Below are 21,623 nucleotides of genomic sequence, written 5' to 3'. Positions count from 1 at the left end.
TGCAACCAACTGAGGCGAGGTGCTTTTTTACATGATCTGGCAGTTGTTAGGACGTATGAAAGAGAAAATGATGGAAAATCTCAGCAGGTCTGGCAGCATCGGTAGGGAGGGAAAAGAGCTAACGTTTTGAGTCCGATGACTCTTTGTCAAAGCTAAGTGGGAATTTCCCACTTTCTCTGTCTTTTAGCTTTGACAAAGAGTCATCGGACTCCGCTGTCGGGATTCTCCGCTGTCGGGATTCTCCCTTGTGCCGGCAGCCCGGGGATTTCCCGACGGCGAGGGCTGCCCACAATGGGAAACCTCATTGGCTGGCTGGCGAGTCGGCAGGATCTCACCAATGCCTTGTACAGCTGCAACAACACTCCCTTACCTTTATACTCTATTCCTTTAGCTAGAAATGCCAACATTGCATTCGCTTTCTTTATTATCTGCTGGACCTGCATGCTAGTTTTCTGTGATTCATAGACGAGAACCCCCTATCCCTCTGCAATGGAACACCCCAAAATCCCACCCATTTACATAATAAGTTGTCGTCCCATTTTTTGGAACAAATGCACAACTTCTCACTTCCCCACGTTAAACTCCATCTGCCACAATTTGGTCCACTCTCCTAACTTATCGATATCCATTTTTAAGGTTCTTATTTCCTCATTGCAACTTACTGTCCCATCTATTTTTGTGTCATCTGCAAATTTGGCTGTAGAACTTCCAACCCTGTATCCAAGTTATTTATATAGATTGTAAATAGCTGGAGCCCAAGAACCGAACCCTGTGCCACCCCACTAACTACATTTTGCCATCCAGAGAAAGACCCATTTATCTCGACTCTTTGTCGTCTGTCCATCAGCCAATTTTGTATCCAACCTAATAAATGACCCCTAATCTAAACTTGATCTAACCTTGTGAATTAACCTTCTGTGCGTCATCTTATCAAATACCTTCTGGAAGTCCAGATATGCTACATCTACAGGATCCCCATTATCGACTTGCCTGTTACATCTTCGAAGAACTCAAGCAAATTAGTCAAACATGATATTCCCTTCATAAACCATGCTGACTTTTGTGTTTTGACTTTTCAAATGTCCTGGCACTACTTCCTTGATAATTGATTCTAACAATTTCCCAACAACAGATGTTAAACTAACTGGTCTGTAATTTCCCACATTCTGCCTCCCTCCCATTTTGAATAATGGTGTCATGTTAGCATTTTTTCAATCCACTGGAACCTTTCCCATGTCCAGGGAATTTGGGAAAATCCTAACCAATAGATCCACTATCTCTGCTGCCACTTCCTTTAACACCCTAGGATGTAGGCTATTAGTCCCAGGGGCTTGTTTGCCCTCAATCACAATAGTTTGCTGAGTACCGTTTCACTATTGATATTGATTGTTCTAAGATCCTCCCTTGCTATTACCGCTGAATTGCCTGTTCCTATAGGAATGGTATGAGTGCCCTGCTACAGAGGCAGAAGCAGCAGGGGGGGTTGGCATTGCCGAAATTGCTTCATTATTATTGGGCGGCGAATGTGGACAAGGTGCGGCGGTGGTGGGAAGGAGAAGGATAGAGTGGGTTAGGATGGAGGAGGAACTTGTAAGGGGTCTAATTTGAGGGCTATGGTGACGGCAGCATTGGCAATGGCTCTGAGTAGGTATTCAGGGAGCCCAGTGGTGCAGTCCACAGTGAAGATATGGAATCAGCTGAGGAGGCGTTTTAGGGTGGAAGGGATGTCAGTGCTAACGCCGCTGTGCGAGAATCATGGGTTTGAGCCGGGAGGGATGGATAGTGTATCCAGGTGGAGGGAAATGGGGCTGGTCAAGATGAGGGATCTGTAATTGGAGGAAGGGTTCGCCAGTCTGGAGGAGCTAAGGGAGAGGGTAGAACTGCCGAGGGGGTGTGTCGTGGAAATCATCATAAAGACAAATTCCTCGAGGTTCGATTTAAGGAAATTTATTTACACAAATATACTTGTGGAGAGATATGTTTCAGCTGCAAAGCCAAGGCACTGCACTCTGAGTTATGCAGTCAAAAACCATTATATTTATAGGTTGAAATAAACAACTTTGAAGAGACAAAGCTTGGGAACATACGCAAGAGGAAATATGAATGTTTTGCCCTTGGTTTAAAAACAATTTGAGTATGCATTTTGTTGTCCTTCAGAAGAACAGCTTATTACCATAATAATGCTGAGTACCACATACTAAGCAGTATTTAGTTGACATTACTTGACCTCTTTATTTTCGCTCAAAAGCAGTGTTAAAATATAGTCAATATTCTCAGCATGCTTCTAAATTGACAACTCATTAACTTCCCTTCCACAATTCCCTCCTTGTTGATCTTTTGACCAACACCTTTTAGTAAATTATCGTGTCCTCCATAGAGAAGGGGTGTTTATAATGAAGGGGAATGGACGTATGACAGTTCCCTGCGTGTTATGAGCTGGTAGCAAGGAGGCAAGGCGGCTATGGCTGTCCTCCCGTGTTAGTACAATAAAAATATCTTGCGCAATATTAAAACAGTAACCATACGACAATCAAGATTACAATGGCGATTATAATCCAGAACACAATCCTCTTTCCTGACGATCCTAGCATCCAAAGCCAAAATCCCACCCCTCATTTTCATGTAATCTTGTCACCTCTCTACGAATGTGATCCACCAGGTTATCAATTTTTTTGAGTTATCGGGGATGTATGTGCAACAGTCACTTCCAATCAGGGCACAAGTACCTCCCTTTTCAGCTAACAACAAATCAAGAGCCATTCTATTCTGCAGGGCAACTGCTCTTATAGCAACCATCTCAGTTTCTATCTGGTTTACAGCTTCTGCAGTGTCATTAGCTACCTGCTCAAGGATGTCTCGTAGTTCGTGTAGTTCGTATGCATTAGTGGCTATTCCTAATGGTGGTATCATTATTCCCAGTATTTGTGCCCATGTCACAACACTTTGTGTCGTCCTATGATAGGGACTGTCCTGCAATTGCTGAATGTGATGCACATAAGGGACTACCTATCCCAAATAGCAGGAGCCTTCCCAATTTTCTGGTATGGCCACAGATAAAATATGTGCCGTTATATGCGGTCAGGTTTCCTTTACTATCAGTCATCATTAGTCTAATCGGATCCTCTTCCCAGGAGCCTCCACTAGTTTGATTTTCAACTCCTGACCAATCAAAGATGAATAGTCCTTTAGCTGTAAGGTGGAACATACGGGGTTGCCAATTCAAGGTCTGGTCGCACTGACTTGTGCCGACTGGGTAGGTCCCATATGTTTTATGTTTCCTAAAGCATATACTTCCTTTTGGGATTCCAGTGTAATTGGGAAGGATCAAACAGGGCATTTGACGTGTTACATTAAACCTAGGCCCCCACCATTCCACAAACCTATTCATATCGTATCCAGCTAATCTCCAATCGAACATATTCTGTGTATCTTCTCCACGTCCTGTACTATTTTGTCTTAGAGCCCATTCTGCTATCTCTTTACTGGCGAATGGGAAAGGTCGCACAGGGAAGCCCTCCTCCAAGCATCTGGGAATTTGTGTACAAACCCAACAACTGAATTTATTTACCCTCTCTGCGTATCGGTGAGACATATATATTAAGGTGTTAGTATGCAGTTTACCCTCTACATGATGTTGGATTAATATGATAATATAAAAACATCAATGCCGTCATTCTCTTCAGGTCAGCGTTTCGCTAGTACTCTCAAAGTTCCGCATGATGTAGTTTATACGAGTTGCGTGGATCCCATCTGGCTTTTCTTTTACTTTAACGGCTGTTCGGGTTGTTAGCAGCACTTGGTAGGGTCCATTCCACCTAGGAGAAAAATAATCTTTGTTTAGTGCTTTCACATACACTTGATCTCCAGGTTTAAAGGGTGTGTATTTCCCTCTTTTGGATGCATCTGAGCCTTTTGCACCTTTTCATGTTTTTTTTTTCATTTTTTTCAGCGGTTTCACACATGGCCTGGGCATACTTTAGTGATGCCTCGTCTGCCCATATTATGGCTACTGCCGCTGGAGTCATTGGGGGTTTAGTTCCAGTTGTCATGGGATGTTCCAATTATTTTCTCATATGGGGTTAAACACGTATTACGATTTCTCTGATTTCTCAGGGCATACATCACTAGGGTATGGCATCTGGCCAGAGCAGCCCATTTTGTTGACACACTTTTGGAACTGCATTTTAATTATTCCATCCGCCCTTTCCACCATTCCTGAGGATTGTGGCTGATATGGGATATGCAATTTCCAATCAAATCCCATGGCTTCTGTTAGGGCTTTGGTCAATGTGCTAGTGAAATGAGTTCCCCTGTCACTGTTAATACCCATTGGTATCACAATCCCAGGATATTCATCCTTCAACACTTCAGTTGTCTTATTTTCCACTGGCTTATCAGCCACAGTAGGCATCACTCCCACCTGCGATCCAACTATATCATTACCCAAGATAAACTGTATTCCTGGACAAGATAATTTCTCTATTACTCCTACTACCACTTCACCACTCTTCGCTGGACTATCCAACCTTATCTTATATAATGGAACACTACTCCTCTCACCCTGAATTCCACATATTACCACCTTTTTTGGCAACATTCTTCCCAGACTACATAACTCCTCATCTCCTACCATCAAAGATTGACTAGCTCCTGTATCTCTTAAAATTGTGACTTCTTTACCAACTCCTCCTGATACACATGAGTAAACTTTACCCACACAAGTAAATTCTTTAAAAAGATCTGGCACCTTCTTATCAATCACCTCTTGATTAGGCTGTACAATATTTTGCACCTCCTTCGCTTCACTTGGGCTTTCCTTTACCACTTTAACAAACCCCACTGTCTTATCCTGTTTTACAACATCAGCCTTCCCAGTGCTTTTCTTCAACCACCAACACTGTGACTTCACATGGCCCAGTTTATTACAGTGAAAATATTTGAAACTTTTCACTTCTTGTCCATCCTCCTGGATTTTAAAAAAAATCTGAGATACACTCGTCTTATTTTCTCCCATCAGATCACCTTTACCTTTACCACTTGAGTATTTCTCATGTCCCCAGTTTCTATCCCTCACAGGCTGAAACTGATGTCGGAAACCAAACTTTGATTTATGAACTAATTCATAATCATCTGCCATTTCTGCTGCTAATCTCGCAGTTTTAACCCTCTGTTCCCATATGAGTTCTCACTACATCAGGAATTGAATTTTTAAACTGCTCCAAAAGTATAATTTCTCTGAGAGCTTCATATGTTTGGTCTATTTTCAAAGCCCTTATCCACCTATCAAAATTGTCTTGATAGCAACCTGCTTTTAGCCAAGAGCAATGCTCCAGTAGAGAGACTTGCTTCTGTGCCTGTTTTAACTTCGGTTCTGTTATGGTGGATGGAAGTTCAACTGCAGAAGCTTGTAGTTGTGGCTGCTGTTTGAGAGCCACTTTTTTGCTATTTAATCAGCAAATCTATTGCCGCATGAAACTTCATCGTTTGCGGTAGTATGCGCTTCACACTTTAAAACGGCTGTCTTGCTGGGCAGCTGAACAGCATCTAGTAAATTTAAAACCAATTTAGCATGTTTAATAGGTTGGCCGGAGGAAGTTATGAATCCCCTGTTTTTCCATAATTGGCCAAAATCATGTACTACCCCAAAAGCGGATCGGGAATCAGTATAAATATTGACTGTTTTATTTTTAGCTAGAATGCATGCTTTAGTAAGGGCAAACTATTCGGCCGCTTGAGCAGACGTTCCCGAAAGCAGAGCAAAATCTTCCACTATCTTGAATGGAGTTACTATTGCATTACCGGCCATGAGGTTCATATCATTTGGTCGGTTTGCTGACCCATTGCTGAGAAAGATGATGTCTGGATTTTCTCGTGGGTGACTCAATAAATCAGGTCGAGAGGTTGCGGTGGCTTCAACCAATAGTAAACAGTCATGATCATCCATATATTTTGTTTCCGAGGGCGCGGGTAAGAGTGTAGCAGGGTTGGCAGCTGGCGCTCGCTTGTAGGTAAAGTTGGTTTAAGAGAGGATTACTTCGTACCCAGTGTGTCGAGCCGCAGTAAAATGCTACGTTGCGGATGAATTAAGCAGCAGCAAAACTGATTTTTTTCTACTATGGCCGCTGTGGCTGCTGCTGCTCTTAAGCTATTTGGCATACCCTTTACCACAGCACATAAGGCCACCGAGTAATCGACAAGGGGTCTTTTCCCTCCTCATGCTCTTGCACCAGGACCCCTGTTGCAAATCCCCCTGCTTCATTCAAATAAAGAGTAAAGGGTTTTCTGAAATTAGGAAGTCCCAAGGCAGGGACGCTAATCATGGCTTGTTTCAAATTACGAAATGCTTGCTCCCTCTCTGGGATCCAGGTAACAACTGAAGGGGCTTCCTGTAGGGTAGCCTTTCGCAATACTGTGTCCATCTCTCTATCGTCCGGTATCCACTGCCTGCAATAGCCCACCATTCCGAGGAAGGTAAATGTTTCCTTTTTCGTGTGTGGTGTTGGAACCCTTGCTACAGGCTATACGCTTTCAGACCCAAGCCTCCCCTGTCCTTGCTGCAGCTGAAATCCCAAACACTGAACTGTTTCCTGACAGAATTGCAGCTTGTCCATTGAGGCTCTATGCCCTCTTTCTGCCAGATGTGATAATAACAAAAGGGTATTCTGTTGACAAACTAGCCCTCCCTCTGAGGCTATCAATAAATTGTCATCATATTGAGGGACTGTTGAGCCTGCAGACAACTGGCACTCGTCCAAGTCTCTTTTAATACTGTTAATTCCGATATGTAAAGCAAATAGATGTTGACTTTCTGGGTGCAATGATATGGAGAAAAAGCTTGAGAAAGTGTCTGTTGTTGATGGTATAGAAGACAAAATGACATTTGTGTCCGGCACCAATGGAGCAATAGTGATAACAGTTTTATTGATGGCTCTAAGATCTTGCACAAACCACCACTCGTTGGGTCTTCCTACCTTTGGGATGGGGAGTATAGGGTGGCTACAGGGGCTTTGTGTTCTCTTCAGCACCCCTTGCTGTAATAGTGCATTGATCACTCCCTCTAACCCTTTTTCTGCTTCCAGTGCCAACCAGTATAGTTTTAAGCAGGGCAGGGCAACGTTCTTCTGTAACTGCACCCTATGCGCTGGGGCAGAATGTACTTTTCCAACATGATTTTTATGTTGGGCCCATAGATGTGGCAGTATCTCGGCCAGGGTTGAAGGGAGTAAATGATGGCTCTATCGGGGAGGTTGTTGTCTTTCAAATGTAGCGGGCCGTTGCTCCTCTTTCCAGGTCACTTTGCCCTCAGGCAATTTCGTCCGTCCATTTCAATATAAATCCCATGTATTACTTTTTTCCTTTGGCCTCTTTGATCACTTCTCCTATTTGCTTTGCCTTAGCGGGATGTCTTATGGCCAATGTTAAATGGGGTTCTGAAGTTGAACACATCCTAAAAAGGTCCCTCTGACTATAGGTCAACTGTACTAACATTCCTAATCCCACAACACCGAAAAATAAAAAGGAGTGACATGCAATGAGTCTGCTGTCCTAAGTGACTTTGCGTTTATAAGTTGTATGCGTGCTCATCCTCACGAGCATACCAAGCCGTGCAATGGGTCACTATATTCTCTCGTCTGGACTCTATCAGGTGTTTTAATAGCTGTGCCCAAGGGTCATTAACCTTTTGTAAGACTTCCTGCAGTTTAACATTTTTTTTTTAACAGTGGTACTGTAAGGGTTAAAGTTCAGCTGCCAGCATAGAACACAGACACAGAGCGATCGGGCGCAGTCTCAGAAGTTATTACATTTTGCAGCTGGTGAGCTCGTATTTGAGACAGTTCTATAAACATTCCATCATCAATGCGATGTATTACCATTCCTAATTTGCAGAGTGTCTGCCGGCCTAATAGGGTCAGGTGTTGCTAGTTGCGGTACATCCTTCCTGGGGGTTAAATGCTCCTTGGCCCCTTGCATGATAGCCTCTTTCCCTCTATTTACTAACCAGTGATCGAGGGACTCATTTCCTTAACTCAAATGATTATCATTATTGGGAACCCACCCCCCATTTATGCCGGGTGGGACTGCAATTCAAAGCTTCAAAGCTGACAAAGATGCATCATAAGAGTATTTTGGAAGCAGCAAAACATCTCCTGGGAGGAGGCTATGAATAGCACACATTTAAGTCAATTTCCAATGATTGATTTTATAGGCATTAGCTATTCTTAGAGACGTATATTTTTTCTTTGTCAATTCAGAAAAGATCAACTGTCTGCTGAAATGGTTAATGTTTCCTGCAGAATCTAAGGGGCGGAGAACTTGGCATGATGCCATTTACGTTTTTTCGCGTAATCTAAAAACTTATTCATATTCAATTACTTTTATTCGTAAAGGCACTTTCTTTCTTTTAAACTGATCGTAATTTCCAATGTTTCCGTTCATTAGAGAAATCTCAACAAAAATCACTTAAGTTATAATCTCTGACTCACAAAGACAGACGATAAAAAATACAACCCACCTCATGCTTTGAGTAAAATTAATTGGTTAAACAAAACACACAGATTCTCACAGCTCACAAATATCACAGTTAACCGTTAGCCTTATCTCAAGGCTCCAGACAAATCTCGCTTTTACCTTAATCTTCTATTTACATTTACTCCCCTGTTTTTTTTGCCGAGAGGGGGTCAGCTTCATTAGATTCCTATGCGGGACATATAGGTTTTCCTACCTCATTCCGTTGCTTTACGTTTGTTTCTTTTCATTTTCTTACTCATTTTGACTCCCTTATCTGTACTCTTTAAGGAGTTCACCTTCTTTCTCGCTCCGGATATCTTTACCGAGGCTTCGGGACGACCTGTGACAGAGCAGCGAGTTTAGTGCTCATCGTTCCTTCTGCAAAATACTTTAGAACATATATGTAACAATAACAACAACCGCGGAATCGAAAATCATTTACAAATACTACAGGGAGCACACACCGGTGTTTATCCTTTCACGAACCTCAAAGTCTTTTAAAAAAAAATGTTAGTCTCTGAGGCACCTTTTTCTTCCCATGCAGCTATCATTAATTTATTAATTAAGATAACTCTCCTAGCATGAGTACTGGCCAGTAATTAAGGCTGCCGAGCCGCAGACACCGCTTTCAGCTGGGGCCGCGCTATGGCTCTCTCCCTTTCAGCTGAGAGAGTCCTGTTTAGAGAATCGTTTCGGGGTTCATGTCCCGTTAAATTAGGGAAACTGCAACGACTACGCCAATTTGTCGTGGAAATCATAATAAAGACAAATTCCTCGAGGTTCGATTTAAGGACATTTATTTACATAAATATAATGGCCAGTACATTTAAAAGGTCGCTGCCTGTGGTGAGGTGAGTACAGATTAACTTGCTTACCTTGCAGGTCAGCTGTTGAGTTCGGGAGTGAGAGCTGGGACCTTAGAATCAGCGCGGGAATTTTGAAAAAGCGCGGGGGCTGCGAGGCAGAGGGGACCATTTAAAAGGTCGCTGTCTGTGGTGAGGTGAGTACAGATTAACTTGCTTACCTTGCAGGTCAGCTGTTGAGTTCGGGAGTGAGAGCTGGGACCTTAGAATCAGCGCGGGAATTTTGAAAAAGCGCGGGGGCTGCGAGGCAGAGGGGACCATTTAAAAGGTCGCTGTCTGTGGTGAGGTGAGTACAGATTAACAACTTACTTACCTTGCAGGCCAAGTCGATTTCAGCAGGAGCGGAGCAGGCTAGTCCATTTCAGCGGGGGCAGTGCGGAAGTGATTTCTGGGAGGTAAGTTTCTCCTTTAAATTTTTTTTTAAAAATTCTAGTGTTTAAGGTGGGAACAGGAAGTCGACCCGCGGACTTCTGGGAAGACCCTCACCAATAAATTCTGGTGGAGAGGAAACCCGAGACACTACACGTGTAGTGTCTCCCACCCGCCCTCCTCCTCTAACCTAATAATAAAACCCTTTGGTGTGAGGTAAGTACCATATTTTATTATTGTTATTAATAATTTTTTTTTTATATATAAAAAAATTTAATTTTGTTGTTAGCCAGATCTTGGTAGAAAGTTAGAGGAATGGCAGGGAAGGGAGTGCAATGTTCCTCCTGCAGGATGTTTGAGGTGAGGGATGCCGTTAGTGTCCCTGCTGATTTTACCTGCAGGAAGTGCTGCCATCTCCAGCTCCTCCAAGACCGAGTTAGGGAACTGGAGCTGGAGTTGGAAGAACTTCGGATCATTCGGGAGGCAGAGGGGGTCATAGATAGCAGCTTCAGGGAATTAGTTACACCAAAGATTGGAGATAGATGGGTAACTGTAAGAGGGACGGGGAAAAAACAGTCAGTGCAGGGATCCCCTGCGGTCGTTCCACTGAGAAACAAGTATACCGCTTTGGATACTTGTGGGGGGGGGGACTTACCAGGGGTAAGCCATGGGGTACGGGCCTCTGGCACAGAGTCTGTCCCTGTTGCTCAGAAGGGAAGGGGGGAGAGGAGCAGAGCATTAGTAATTGGGGACTCTATAGTCAGGGGCACAGATAGGAGATTTTGTGGGAGCGTGAGAGACTCACGTTTGGTATGTTGCCTCCCAGGTGCAAGGGTACGTGATATCTCGGATCGTGTTTTCCGGGTCCTTAAGGGGGAGGGGGAGCAGCCCCAAGTCGTGGTCCACATTGGCACTAACGACATAGGTAGGAAAGGGGATAAGGATGTCAGGCAGGCTTTCAGGGAGCTAGGATGGAAGCTCAGAACTAGAACAAACAGAGTTGTTATCTCTGGGTTGTTGCCCGTGCCACGTGATAGTGAGATGAGGAATAGGGAGAGAGAGTAATTAAACACGTGGCTACAGGGATGGTGCAGGCGGGAGGGATTCAGATTTCTGGATAACTGGGGCTCTTTCTGGGGAAGGTGGGACCTCTACAGACAGGATGGTCTACATCTGAACCTGCGGGGCACAAATATCCTGGGGGGGAGATTTGGTAGTGCTCTTTGGGGCGGTTTAAACTAATGCAGCAGGGGCATGGGAACCTGGATTGTAGTTTTAGGGTAAGGGAGAATGAGAGTATAGAGGTCAGGAGCACAGATTTGACGTCGCAGGAGGGGGCCAGTGTTCAGGTAGGTGGTTTGAAGTGTGTCTACTTCAATGCCAGGAGTATACGAAATAAGGTAGGGGAACTGGCAGCATGGGTTGGTACGTGGGACTTCGATGTTGTGGCCATTTCGGAGACATGGATAGAGCAGGGACAGGAATGGATGTTGCAGGTTCCGGGGTTTAGGTGTTTTAGTAAGCTCAGAGAAGGAGGCAAAAGAGGGGGAGGTGTGGCGCTGCTAGTCAAGAGCAGTATTACGGTGGCGGAGAGGATGCTAGATGGGGACTCATCTTCCGAGGTAGTATGGGCTGAGGTTAGAAACAGGAAAGGAGAGGTCACCCTGTTGGGAGTTTTCTATAGGCCTCCAAATAGTTCTAGGGATGTAGAGGAAAGGATGGCGAGGATGATCCTGGATAAGAGCGAAAGTAATAGGGTAGTTATTATGGGAGACTTTAACTTTCCAAATATTGACTGGAAAAGATATAGTTCGAGTACATTAGATGGTTCGTTTTTTGTACAGTGTGTGCAGGAGGGTTTCCTGACACAGTTTGTTGACAGGCCAACAAGAGGCGAGGCCACATTGGATTTGGTTTTGGGTAATGAACCAGGCCAGGTGTTGGATTTGGAGGTAGGTGAGCACTTTGGGGACAGTGACCACAATTCGGTGACGTTTACGTTAAGGATGGAAAGGGATAAGTATACACCGCAGGGCAAGAGTTATAGCTGGGGGAAGGGAAATTATGATGCCATTAGACGTGACTTGGGGGGGATAAGGTGGAGAAGTAGGCTGCAAGTGTTGGACACACTGGATAAGTGGAGCTTGTTCAAGGATCAGCTACTGCGTGTTCTTGATAAGTATGTACCGGTCAGGCAGGGAGGAAGGTGCCGAGCGAGGGAACTGTGGTTTACCAAAGAAGTGGAATCTCTTGTTAAGAGGAAGAAGGAGGCCTATGTGAAGATGAGGTGTGAAGTTTCAGTTGGGGCGATGGATAGTTACAAGGTAGCGAGGAAGGATCTAAAGAGAAAGCTAAGACGAGCAAGGAGGGGACATGAGAAGTATTTGGCAGGAAGGATCAAGGAAAACCCAAAAGCTTTCTATAGGTATGTCAGGAATAAGCGAATGACTAGGGACAGAGTAGGACCAGTCAAGGACAGGGATGGGAAGTTGTGTGTAGAGTCTGAAGAGATAGGCGAGATACTAAATGAATATTTTTCGTCAGTATTCACTCAGGAAAAAGATAATGTTGTGGAAGAGAATGCTGAGCTCCAGGTAAATAGATTAGATGGCATTGAGGTACGTAGGGAAGAGGTGTTGGCAATTCTGGACAGGCTGAAAATAGATAAGTCCCCGGGACCTGATGGGATTTATCCTAGGATTCTCTGGGAGGCCAGGGAAGAGATTGCTGGACCATTGGCTTTGATTTTTATGTCATCATTGGATACAGGAATAGTGCCAGAGGACTGGAGGATAGCAAATGTGGTCCCTTTGTTCAAAAAGGGGAGCAGAGACAACCCCGGCAACTATAGACCGGTGAGCCTCACGTCTGTAGTGGGTAAAGTCTTGGAGGGGATTATAAGAGACAAGATTTATAATCATCTAGATAGGAATAATATGATCAGGGATAGTCAGCATGGCTTTGTGAAGGGTAGGTCATGCCTCACAAACCTTATCGAGTTCTTTGAGAAGGTGACTGAACAGGTAGACGAGGGTAGAGCAGTTGATGTGGTGTATATGGATTTCAGCAAAGCGTTTGATAAGGTTCCCCACGGTAGGCTATTGCAGAAAATACGGAGGCTGGGGATTGAGGGTGATTTAGAGATGTGGATCAGAAATTGGCTAGCTGAAAGAAGACAGAGGGTGGTGGTTGATGGGAAATGTTCAGAATGGAGTTCAGTCACAAGTGGAGTACCACAAGGATCTGTTCTGGGGCCGTTGCTGTTTGTCATTTTTATCAATGACCTAGAGGAAGGCGCAGAAGGGTGGGTGAGTAAATTTGCAGACGATACTAAAGTCGGTGGTGTTGTCGATAGTGTGGAAGGATGTAGCAGGTTACAGAGGGATATAGATAAGCTGCAGAGCTGGGCTGAGAGGTGGCAAATTGAGTTTAATGTAGAGAAGTGTGAGGTGATTCACTTTGGAAGGAATAACAGGAATGTGGAATATTTGGCTAATGGTAAAGTACTTGAAAGTGTGGATGAGCAGAGGGATCTAGGTGTCCATGTACATAGATCCCTGAAAGTTGCCACCCAGGTTGATAGGGTTGTGAAGAAGGCCTATGGAGTGTTGGCCTTTATTGGTAGAGGGATTGAGTTCCGGAGTCGGGAGGTCATGTTGCAGCTGTACAGAACTCTGGTACGGCCGCATTTGGAGTATTGCGTACAGTTCTGGTCACCGCATTATAGGAAGGACGTGGAGGCTTTGGAGCGGGTGCAGAGGAGATTTACCAGGATGTTGCCTGGTATGGAGGGAAAATCTTATGAGGAAAGGCTGATGAACTTGAGGTTGTTTTCGTTGGAGAGAAGAAGGTTAAGAGGAGACTTAATAGAGGCATACAAAATGATCAGGGGGTTGGATAGGGTGGACAGTGAGAGCCTTCTCCCGCGGATGGATATGGCTGGCACGAGGGGGACATAGCTTTAAACTGAGGGCTAATAGATATAGGACAGAGGTCAGAGGTAGGTTCTTTACGCAAAGAGTAGTGAGGCCGTGGAATGCCCTACCTGCTACAGTAGTGAACTCGCCAACATTGAGGGCATTTAAAAGTTTATTGGATAAACATATGGATGATAATGGTATAGTGTAGGTTAGATGGCTTTTGTTTTGGTGCAACATCATGGGCCGAAGGGCCTGTACTGCGCTGTATTGTTCTATGTTCTATGTTCTAATATGATAAGGCCTACCAGGACACGCAACGCGCGGTCTTGCTAAGACAAGAAACCGAGCAACAGGTAGAGAAATTGCAGAAACAGTGCAATGATTTGAAAGCAGCCCTACGAGCACTCCACACTTCCACGATGGAACAAAGGCAGAGCTCGGTAGATCACGCAAAGTGCCGGAAGCAAATTGCAGAATTGCAATCTCTGCTTTCCGTTCAGAATGGGTTTCAAAATACGTTTGGACCCCAATTAGACCAGGAAAACGGCCCCGATTGGCAGGAGTTAAATGAGACTGCCCATAGATACGTACATGGGACATGTACGCAAGAAAAACCCCAAAAGAGAAAAGCACCCCAACCCCCGACTGAACAGGCAGAACACACCCCCATGAACCCTGTAACCATGCACCGCAGGTTATGCAACATCGTGGGCCGAAGGGCCTGTACTGCGCTGTATTTTTCTATGTTCTATATACTTGTGGAGAGAGAGTGTTTCAGCTGCAAAGCCAAGGCACTGCACTCTGAGTTATGCAGTCAAAAACCATTATATTTATAGGTTGAAATAAACAACTTTGAAGAGATAAAGCTTGGGAACATACGCAAGAGGAAATATGAATGTTTTACCCTTGGTTTAAAAACAATTCAAGTATGCATTTTGTTCTCCTTCGGAAGAACAACTTATTATCATAATAATGCAGAGTACCACATACTAAGCAGTATTTAGTTTACATTACTTGACCTCCTTATTTTCGCTCAAAAGCAGTGTTAAAATATAGTTAATATTCCCAGCATGCTTCTAAATTGGTAACTCATTAACTTCCCTTCCACAGGGAGTGAGTTCAGGTATCTGCAGGTTAGGGACTTTGCGCGAAAGGTCTGGAGGGGGTTCCCTAGATTGCCGGGATACACCCTGCTGGAGCCACTGCTGCTTCCGGATGTGGAAGGGGAGGGAAGAATTGGGGACATATACAATTGGCTGGGGGAGCAGGGAGGCGAGCGGGTGGTGAAGATCAAGGAGAAATGGGCAGCGGAGTTGGGAGGGGAGATCAATAGGGGAGTATGGAGTGAGGCACTGCGAAGGGTAAACGGGACCTCCCCTTGTGCAAGGATGAGCCTGATACAGTTTTAGGTGGTGCACAGGGTGCATATGACTCTGGTGAGAATGAGTGGGTTCTTTCACGGGGTAGCAGATGAGTGTGAGAGGTGTGGGTGGGGGCCAGTGAATCACGTGCACATGTTTTGTGGTTGTGAAAAACTGGGAAGATTCTGGGCGGGAGTGTTCGCGGTCTTAGCCAGGATCATGGAGAAGGAGGTGAATCCGGACCCTTTGCTGGCGATATTTGAGGTTTCAGGGAAGCCGGAGCTCATGGAGAGGAGGAAGGCCGATGTCTTGGCCTTCCCCTTTCTGGTTGCTGGAGTGGCGGTAGGCATCGCCACCGGGGGTAGCGGCTTAGTTGGGTGACCTGTACGACTTCCTGCGATTAGAGAAGATAAAGTATGAGTTAAGGGGCTCTTCAGAGGGATTTGAGGAAAGGTGGGGGATGTTTGTGACCGTGTTTGAGGGGCTGTTCGTTACGGGGGAGGGAAGGGTGTAAAAGGGGAAAAATCTGTACAGACTGTATAGTTGATTGTTGGGAAGTATGTTTCCCGGGGTGTTTATTCGCTGAAACTGTTTTGATACACGTTTGTAATAAAATACATTTTTAAAAAAGGAATGGTATGAGTGTCCTTCACTGTGAAAAACGAGGCAAAGTATTGGTTTAGCATCTTTGCCATTTCTGTGTTCCCCGCATTAACTCTCCGGTTTCATCTTCCAAGGGACCAACATTCACCATGGAGACTCTCTTCCCTTTTATAAAAACTTATAGAAGCTTTTGCTATCATTATTATTTTGCGCTAGCTTTCTTTTATAATTTACCTTAGCTCTTTTTATTACTTTTTTAGTATCCCTTTGTTTATGTTTGAAAGTTTCCCAATCTTCCAGCCTACCACTGACCTTTGCAATGTGATATACCTTTGTTTTTGACTTTATAATGTCCCTGACCTCCTTGTTTCGCCATGGATATTTTTTAGCCCTCTTCCCATCTTTCTTCCTCACCGGGACACATTTTAGTTGCGTATCCCCTTAAGCAATTGCCACTGCTCATCAGCTGTCCGACCTTTTAGCCTTCCTGCCCAGTCTATACGGGCCAAATCTGTCCTCAAGCCCATGTCATTTCCTTTGATTAATTCCAGAACTCATGTATGGGACTCCACCTTCTCGTCCCCAAACTGAATTTTGAATTCTACTATACTATGGTCACTACTCCCTAGTGGCTCCTTAACAATGGAGGTCATTAATTCATCCCTCCTCATTACACAATACCAAATCCAGAGTAGCCTCCTCCTTGGTTGGCTCCTCAACATACTGTTCCAGGAAGCAATCTCTAATACATTCAATGAACTCTGCCTCCAGGCTACCCTTGCCAATGTGATTCCTCCAGTCTATGTGCATATTAAAATTGAAATTCTTACATGTAATGTGTTCCTGGCGAACGTAGCAGGTAGGGGAGCCAATTTGGGGGTCTACCGTTTAAAGTGGCGTGACAGCAGTTTCGGTATTTCACGTGATGCATGAGTGGGCCACTGTGCACAGCTTTAGTGGAAGAGGTTAAGGGGGATCACAAGCACTTGTCGTTGGCAGGGAGGATGCAGGTGGTAAAGATGAATGTGTTGCCAGGGTTCCTGATTATCTTTCAGACCTTCTCGATCTTTCTCCGTCAAGTTACCTTCCAGAGGGTGGAGGCACTGATTTCGGAGTTTATATGGGTCGGGGAAGGTACCAAGGGTGAAGAGGGATCTGCTACAGAGGCAGATTTAGAAAGAGGGGTTGGCGCTCCCGAATCTGACGTATTATTACTGGGCTGTGAACGTTGAGACGACTATCAGGATATGGAAGCAGTTGAGGAGGCATATTAAGTTGGATAAAATGTTGGTCCTGATGCCACTATGTGGGAACCACAGGTTTAATCTGAGGGGGATGGATGGGTTGTATGAGAAGTGGAGGAAGACAGGTCTGGAGCGGGTTAGGGATATTTTTTCGGAGGGGACGTTTGGGGGACTGCACGAGCTCTCGGAGAGGTTTGAGCTGCCGAGAGACAGAGTTTAGGTGAAGCAGGTGCGGGACTTCGCGGGAAAGGAGTGGAGACATTCTCCCAGTTACCGGAGTACACGATGTTGGAGCAATTGCTGCTCCCTGATGATTTGGGGGAGGAAAGGATTGGGGACATATATGGGTGGTTGGGGGAGCAGGGTGGGACACAGGTGGCGAGGATAAAGCGAAAATGGGACAAGGAGTTGGGGAGGGAAATAGGAGGGGGATTCTGATGTGAGGCTATGCGGGGAGTGAACTCAACCTCCTCCTGCGCGAGGATGAGCTTGACTCAGTTCAAGGTGGTGCACAAGGTACACATGACCCGGGCGAGGATAAGTGGGTTCTTCCAGGGGGGTGGCCGATGGGTGTGAGAAGTGAGGGAGAGGGCCGGCGAATCCTGCTCACCTGTTCTGGGGGTGCGAGAAGCTGGAGAGCTTTTGGGAGGTGTGACATTATCCAGGAGAGTGGGGGCTGAGGTCAGGCCAGACCCTATGGTGGCAATCATAGGAATCATAGAATCCTTACAGTGCAGAATGAGGCCATTCAGCCCATCGAGAGTGCACGGCCCTCTGAAAGAGCACCTTACACAGGCCCAATCCCCGCCCTATCCCCGCAATCCCACCAAGGGGCAATTTAGCGTGGCCAATCCACCTAACCTGCACATCTTTGGACTGTGGGAGGAAACCGGAGCACCCGGAGGAAACCCGCGCGGACAGAGGGAGAATGTGCAATTCCACACAGTCACCTGAGGGTGGAATTGTACCCGGTTCTCTGGCACTGTGAGGCAGCAGTGCTAACCACTGTGCCACTGTGCCGCCCAACCCCAACCCCCAATCTTTGGGGTTTTGGAGGAACTGAGCTGCTTGAGGGGAAGGGGGCCAATGTCATGGCCTTTGCCTCTCTGATTGCCCGGTGAAGGGGCCTGTTGAATTGGAGGTTGGATACCCCGATAGGAGGGGTGGCCTGGCTGGGGGACTTGTCCGACTTTCTCCGGCTGGAGAAGATTAATTTTGAGTTGAGGGGGTCAGAAGAGGGTTTCGAGGTGCAGGGGAGGCAGTTCATGACTGCATTTGAGGAGCTTCTCATCGCAAGGAGGAGGGGGAGGGAGGGGTGGCATTTAAAGGGGAAAAACTGTACAAATTATTAATTATGCTTTGATGGACGGTATATTTTTATGATGTGTATGTTTGGAATAAAATATCTTTTTTTAAAAAAAATTCTTACATGCAGCTGTGGATACAAATATAGCAAATGTAGCATCTACACATGTTGGCTCTTCCTAACCAATCCAATTTTTTCCATGACTACTAATTCTATCCCAAATAATTGATTATAGAACTTCTCCACCACCGAAAATAAACTGACTGGTTTGCAATTGTTGGGCATATCCTTACAACCTTTTTTGAACAAGGGCATAATATTTGGACTTCTCCAGTCCTCTGGCACCTCCGCTGAGTCTAGAGAAGGCGGGAAGCTTATGGTCAGCGCCCCTGCAATATCCAGTCTCGTTTCCTCCAATATCCTTGGATGCATCTCATCCGGTTCCGATGCCTTGGCAACTTTAAGTACCGACAGTCTCTTCAACACTTCTTCCTTATCAATTTTGAGCCCTTCTACTGACAGAGTTTCTTCCCCTGTTAACATGGCCTGGGTAACATCTGCTTCCTTGGTAAAGACAGATGCAAAATATTCATTTAACATCTGCTTCCACGTGTAAATTCCTTTTTATGTCTCTAATCCGCCCTACTCCTCCTCTTACCACTCTTTTACTACTAATCTGCCTATAGAAGACTTTTGGATTCCTCTTCGTATTGACTGCCAGTCTTCTCTTATACTCCCTCTTTGCTTTTTCACCTCTTCTCTGAACATTCTACATTCAGCCTGGTTCTTAGTTGTGTTTTCTACCTGGCACCTGTCAGAAGCACACTTTTTCTTCCTGATCTTAATTTCCATCTCCCTTTTCATTCAAGGAAGTTCTGGATTAGTTTGCCCTACATTTATTTCCCTTTTGAGGGAATACACTTCGATTGTGCATAAACCATGGGCGGGATTCTCCGCCCCACCGCACCACATTTCAGGTTCACCCCGCCGGTGGGATGCTCCGTTACGCCGGCCGGTCAATGGGGTTTCCCATTGTGGGGCAGTCCCACGCCGTCGGGAAACCCCCGGGCTGCCGGCAAAATGGAGCATCCCGCCGGCAGAGAATCAAGCCCCATTTCTGCTTTGAAAGTAGCTGATTGTTCTGCTACAGATTTTCCCATCAACCTTTAGTTCCAGTCTAACCGGCCCAGCTCTGTTCTTATCCCACTGAAGTCAGCTCTCCCCCAGTTAATTATTCTTATTCCGGATTGTCAATTGTCCCTTTCTATCGTCATCCTAAACCTTATGATACAATGAACATGCTTCTGTGCAGAGGGACCTGGGTGTGCTGGTGCACGAGTCGCAAAAAGTTGGTGTGCAGATGCAACAGGTGATTAAAAAGGCTAATCGAGTTTTGTCCTTCATTGCTAGAGGGATGGAGTTCAAGACTAGGGAGGTTATGCTGCAATTGTATAGGGTTTTGGTGAGGCCACATCTGGAGTATTGTGTTCAGTTTTGGTCTCCTTACCTGAGAAAGGACATATTGGCACTGGAGGGAGTGCAGAGGAGATTCACTAGGTTGATCCCAGAGTTGAGGGGATTAGATTATGACGAGAGGTTGAGTAGACTGGGACTGTACTCATTGGAGTTTAGAAGGATGCGGGGGGATCTTATTGAAACATATAAGATTATGAAGGGAATAGATAGGATAGATGCGGGCAGGTTGTTTCCACTGGTCGGGGAAAGCAGAACTAGGGGGCATAGCCTCAAAATAAGGAGAAGTAGATTTAAGACCGAGTTTAGGAGGAACCTCTTCACCCAAAGGGTTGTGAATCTCTGGAATTCCTTGCCCAGTGAAGCAGTTGAGGCTCCTTCTTTAAACATTTTAAAGAAAAAGATAGATACCTTTCTAAAGAATAAAGGGATTCGGGGGTTTGGTGTACGGGCCGGAGAGTGGAGCTGAGTCCACAAAGATCAGCCATGATCTCATTAAATGGCTGAGCAGGCTCGAGGGGCCAGATGGCCTACTCCTGCTCCTAGTTCTTATGTTCTTATCACGTCCTCCATGTTCCCCTACTGACATTTGGTCAACTTGGCCCACCTCAATTCAATTTCAGCCTTGGGTGACTGCTTGTGTGGAGTTTGCACTTTTTCCCTGTGTCTGCGTGGGTTTCCTTCGGGTGCTCCAGTTTCCGCCCACAGTCCAAAGATATGCAGGTTAGGTGGATTGGCCATGCTAAATTGCCCCATAGTGTCCAAAAGATTTGGTTGGGTTACAGGTATAAGGTGGAGGCATGGGCTTAAGTAGGGTGCTCTTCAATGGGTCGGTGCAGACTCAATGGGCCAAATGGCCTCCTTCTGCACTATAAATTCTATGATTCTATCCCAGTCCATCTTCAAGTTCCTCACGATTAAATATTTGCTGATATTTGTTCTATATTTTTCTGGTCTTGCGCACCAATCAAATCAAATATTAAATATGTTTAACATATATATTAACAGGAGCAGGGGTGTCTTGCTGCAATTATACAGATCCTTGGTGAACCCACACCTGGAATAGTGTGTGCAATTTTGGTCTCCTTATCTGAGGAAGGATGTTCTTGTTCTAGAGGGAGTGCAGAGAGGGTTTACCAGACTGATTCCTGGGATGGCGGGACTGACACACGAGGAGAGATTGAATCGGTTAGGATTGTATTCACTGGAGTTCATAAGAATGAGGGGGAATTCATAGAAACCTATAAAATTCTAACAGGACTGGGCAGGGTTGAGGCAGGAAGGATGTTCCCGATCGTGGGTTTGTCCAGAACCAGGGGTCACAGTCTGAGGATACGGGGTTGACCATGTAGAATAGAGATGAGGAGACATTTCTTCACCCAGAGAGTGGTGAGACTGTGGAATTCATTACCACAGGAAGTAGTTGAGTCCAAAACATTGTATGTTTTCAAGAAGCAGTTAGATATAGCACTTGGGGCAAAGGGGATCAAAGGATATGGGGGAAAGCGGGATTAGGGCTATTGAGTTGGATGATCAGCCATGATCATAATTAATGGTGAAGCGGGTTGAAGGGCCGAATGGCCTCCTCCTGCTCCTATTTGTTCTGTGTTTCTATATCTATGTTCATGTCTCTATATTGCACTGTCCTCATTCTGAGATGCAATTTATTTTTGCAGAAATTGACATTGGAATTTAATAATAGCCATGAACGGATTGATGATGAGTTGCTGCAACTGGTGTTAACATGTGAACGGCTGCACTACATGAAGATCTGGGCTTTCCTCGGTATGAAGTTTATTGAGACAATGCTGCAGTATCGCCAGGAAGGAAAATCCAACTTTCGCACCCTGAAGGTAGCTCAGCTGTTTTGGATAACAGGATTTCTGGGCCTCAAGCATGGAGACCAGGGGCGGGATTTAGCGGCTGGTCACGCCAGCGGGAAATTCTGGTCCCACGCCGGCGCACAGGTTTCCCGA

General features: G+C 45.4%; 1 protein-coding gene across 1 annotated transcript in view; it reads left to right on the top strand.

Annotated features, from left to right (window-relative positions):
• Window positions 1-21,623, top strand: part of LOC140413836 (F-box only protein 39-like) — a 55,650-nt gene that overhangs the window by 27,910 nt on the left and 6,117 nt on the right. The window contains exon 4 of the mRNA XM_072500935.1: window positions 21,324-21,500. Coding sequence (XP_072357036.1) covers window positions 21,324-21,500 — 177 coding nt within the window. The remainder of the gene's footprint in view (window positions 1-21,323; window positions 21,501-21,623) is intronic.

Source organism: Scyliorhinus torazame, chromosome 1, assembly GCF_047496885.1.
Source record: "Scyliorhinus torazame isolate Kashiwa2021f chromosome 1, sScyTor2.1, whole genome shotgun sequence".
NCBI lineage: Eukaryota > Metazoa > Chordata > Chondrichthyes > Carcharhiniformes > Scyliorhinidae > Scyliorhinus > Scyliorhinus torazame.
Note: the sequence above shows the minus strand (reverse complement) of the source record. Positions and strands in the feature narration are given on the sequence as shown.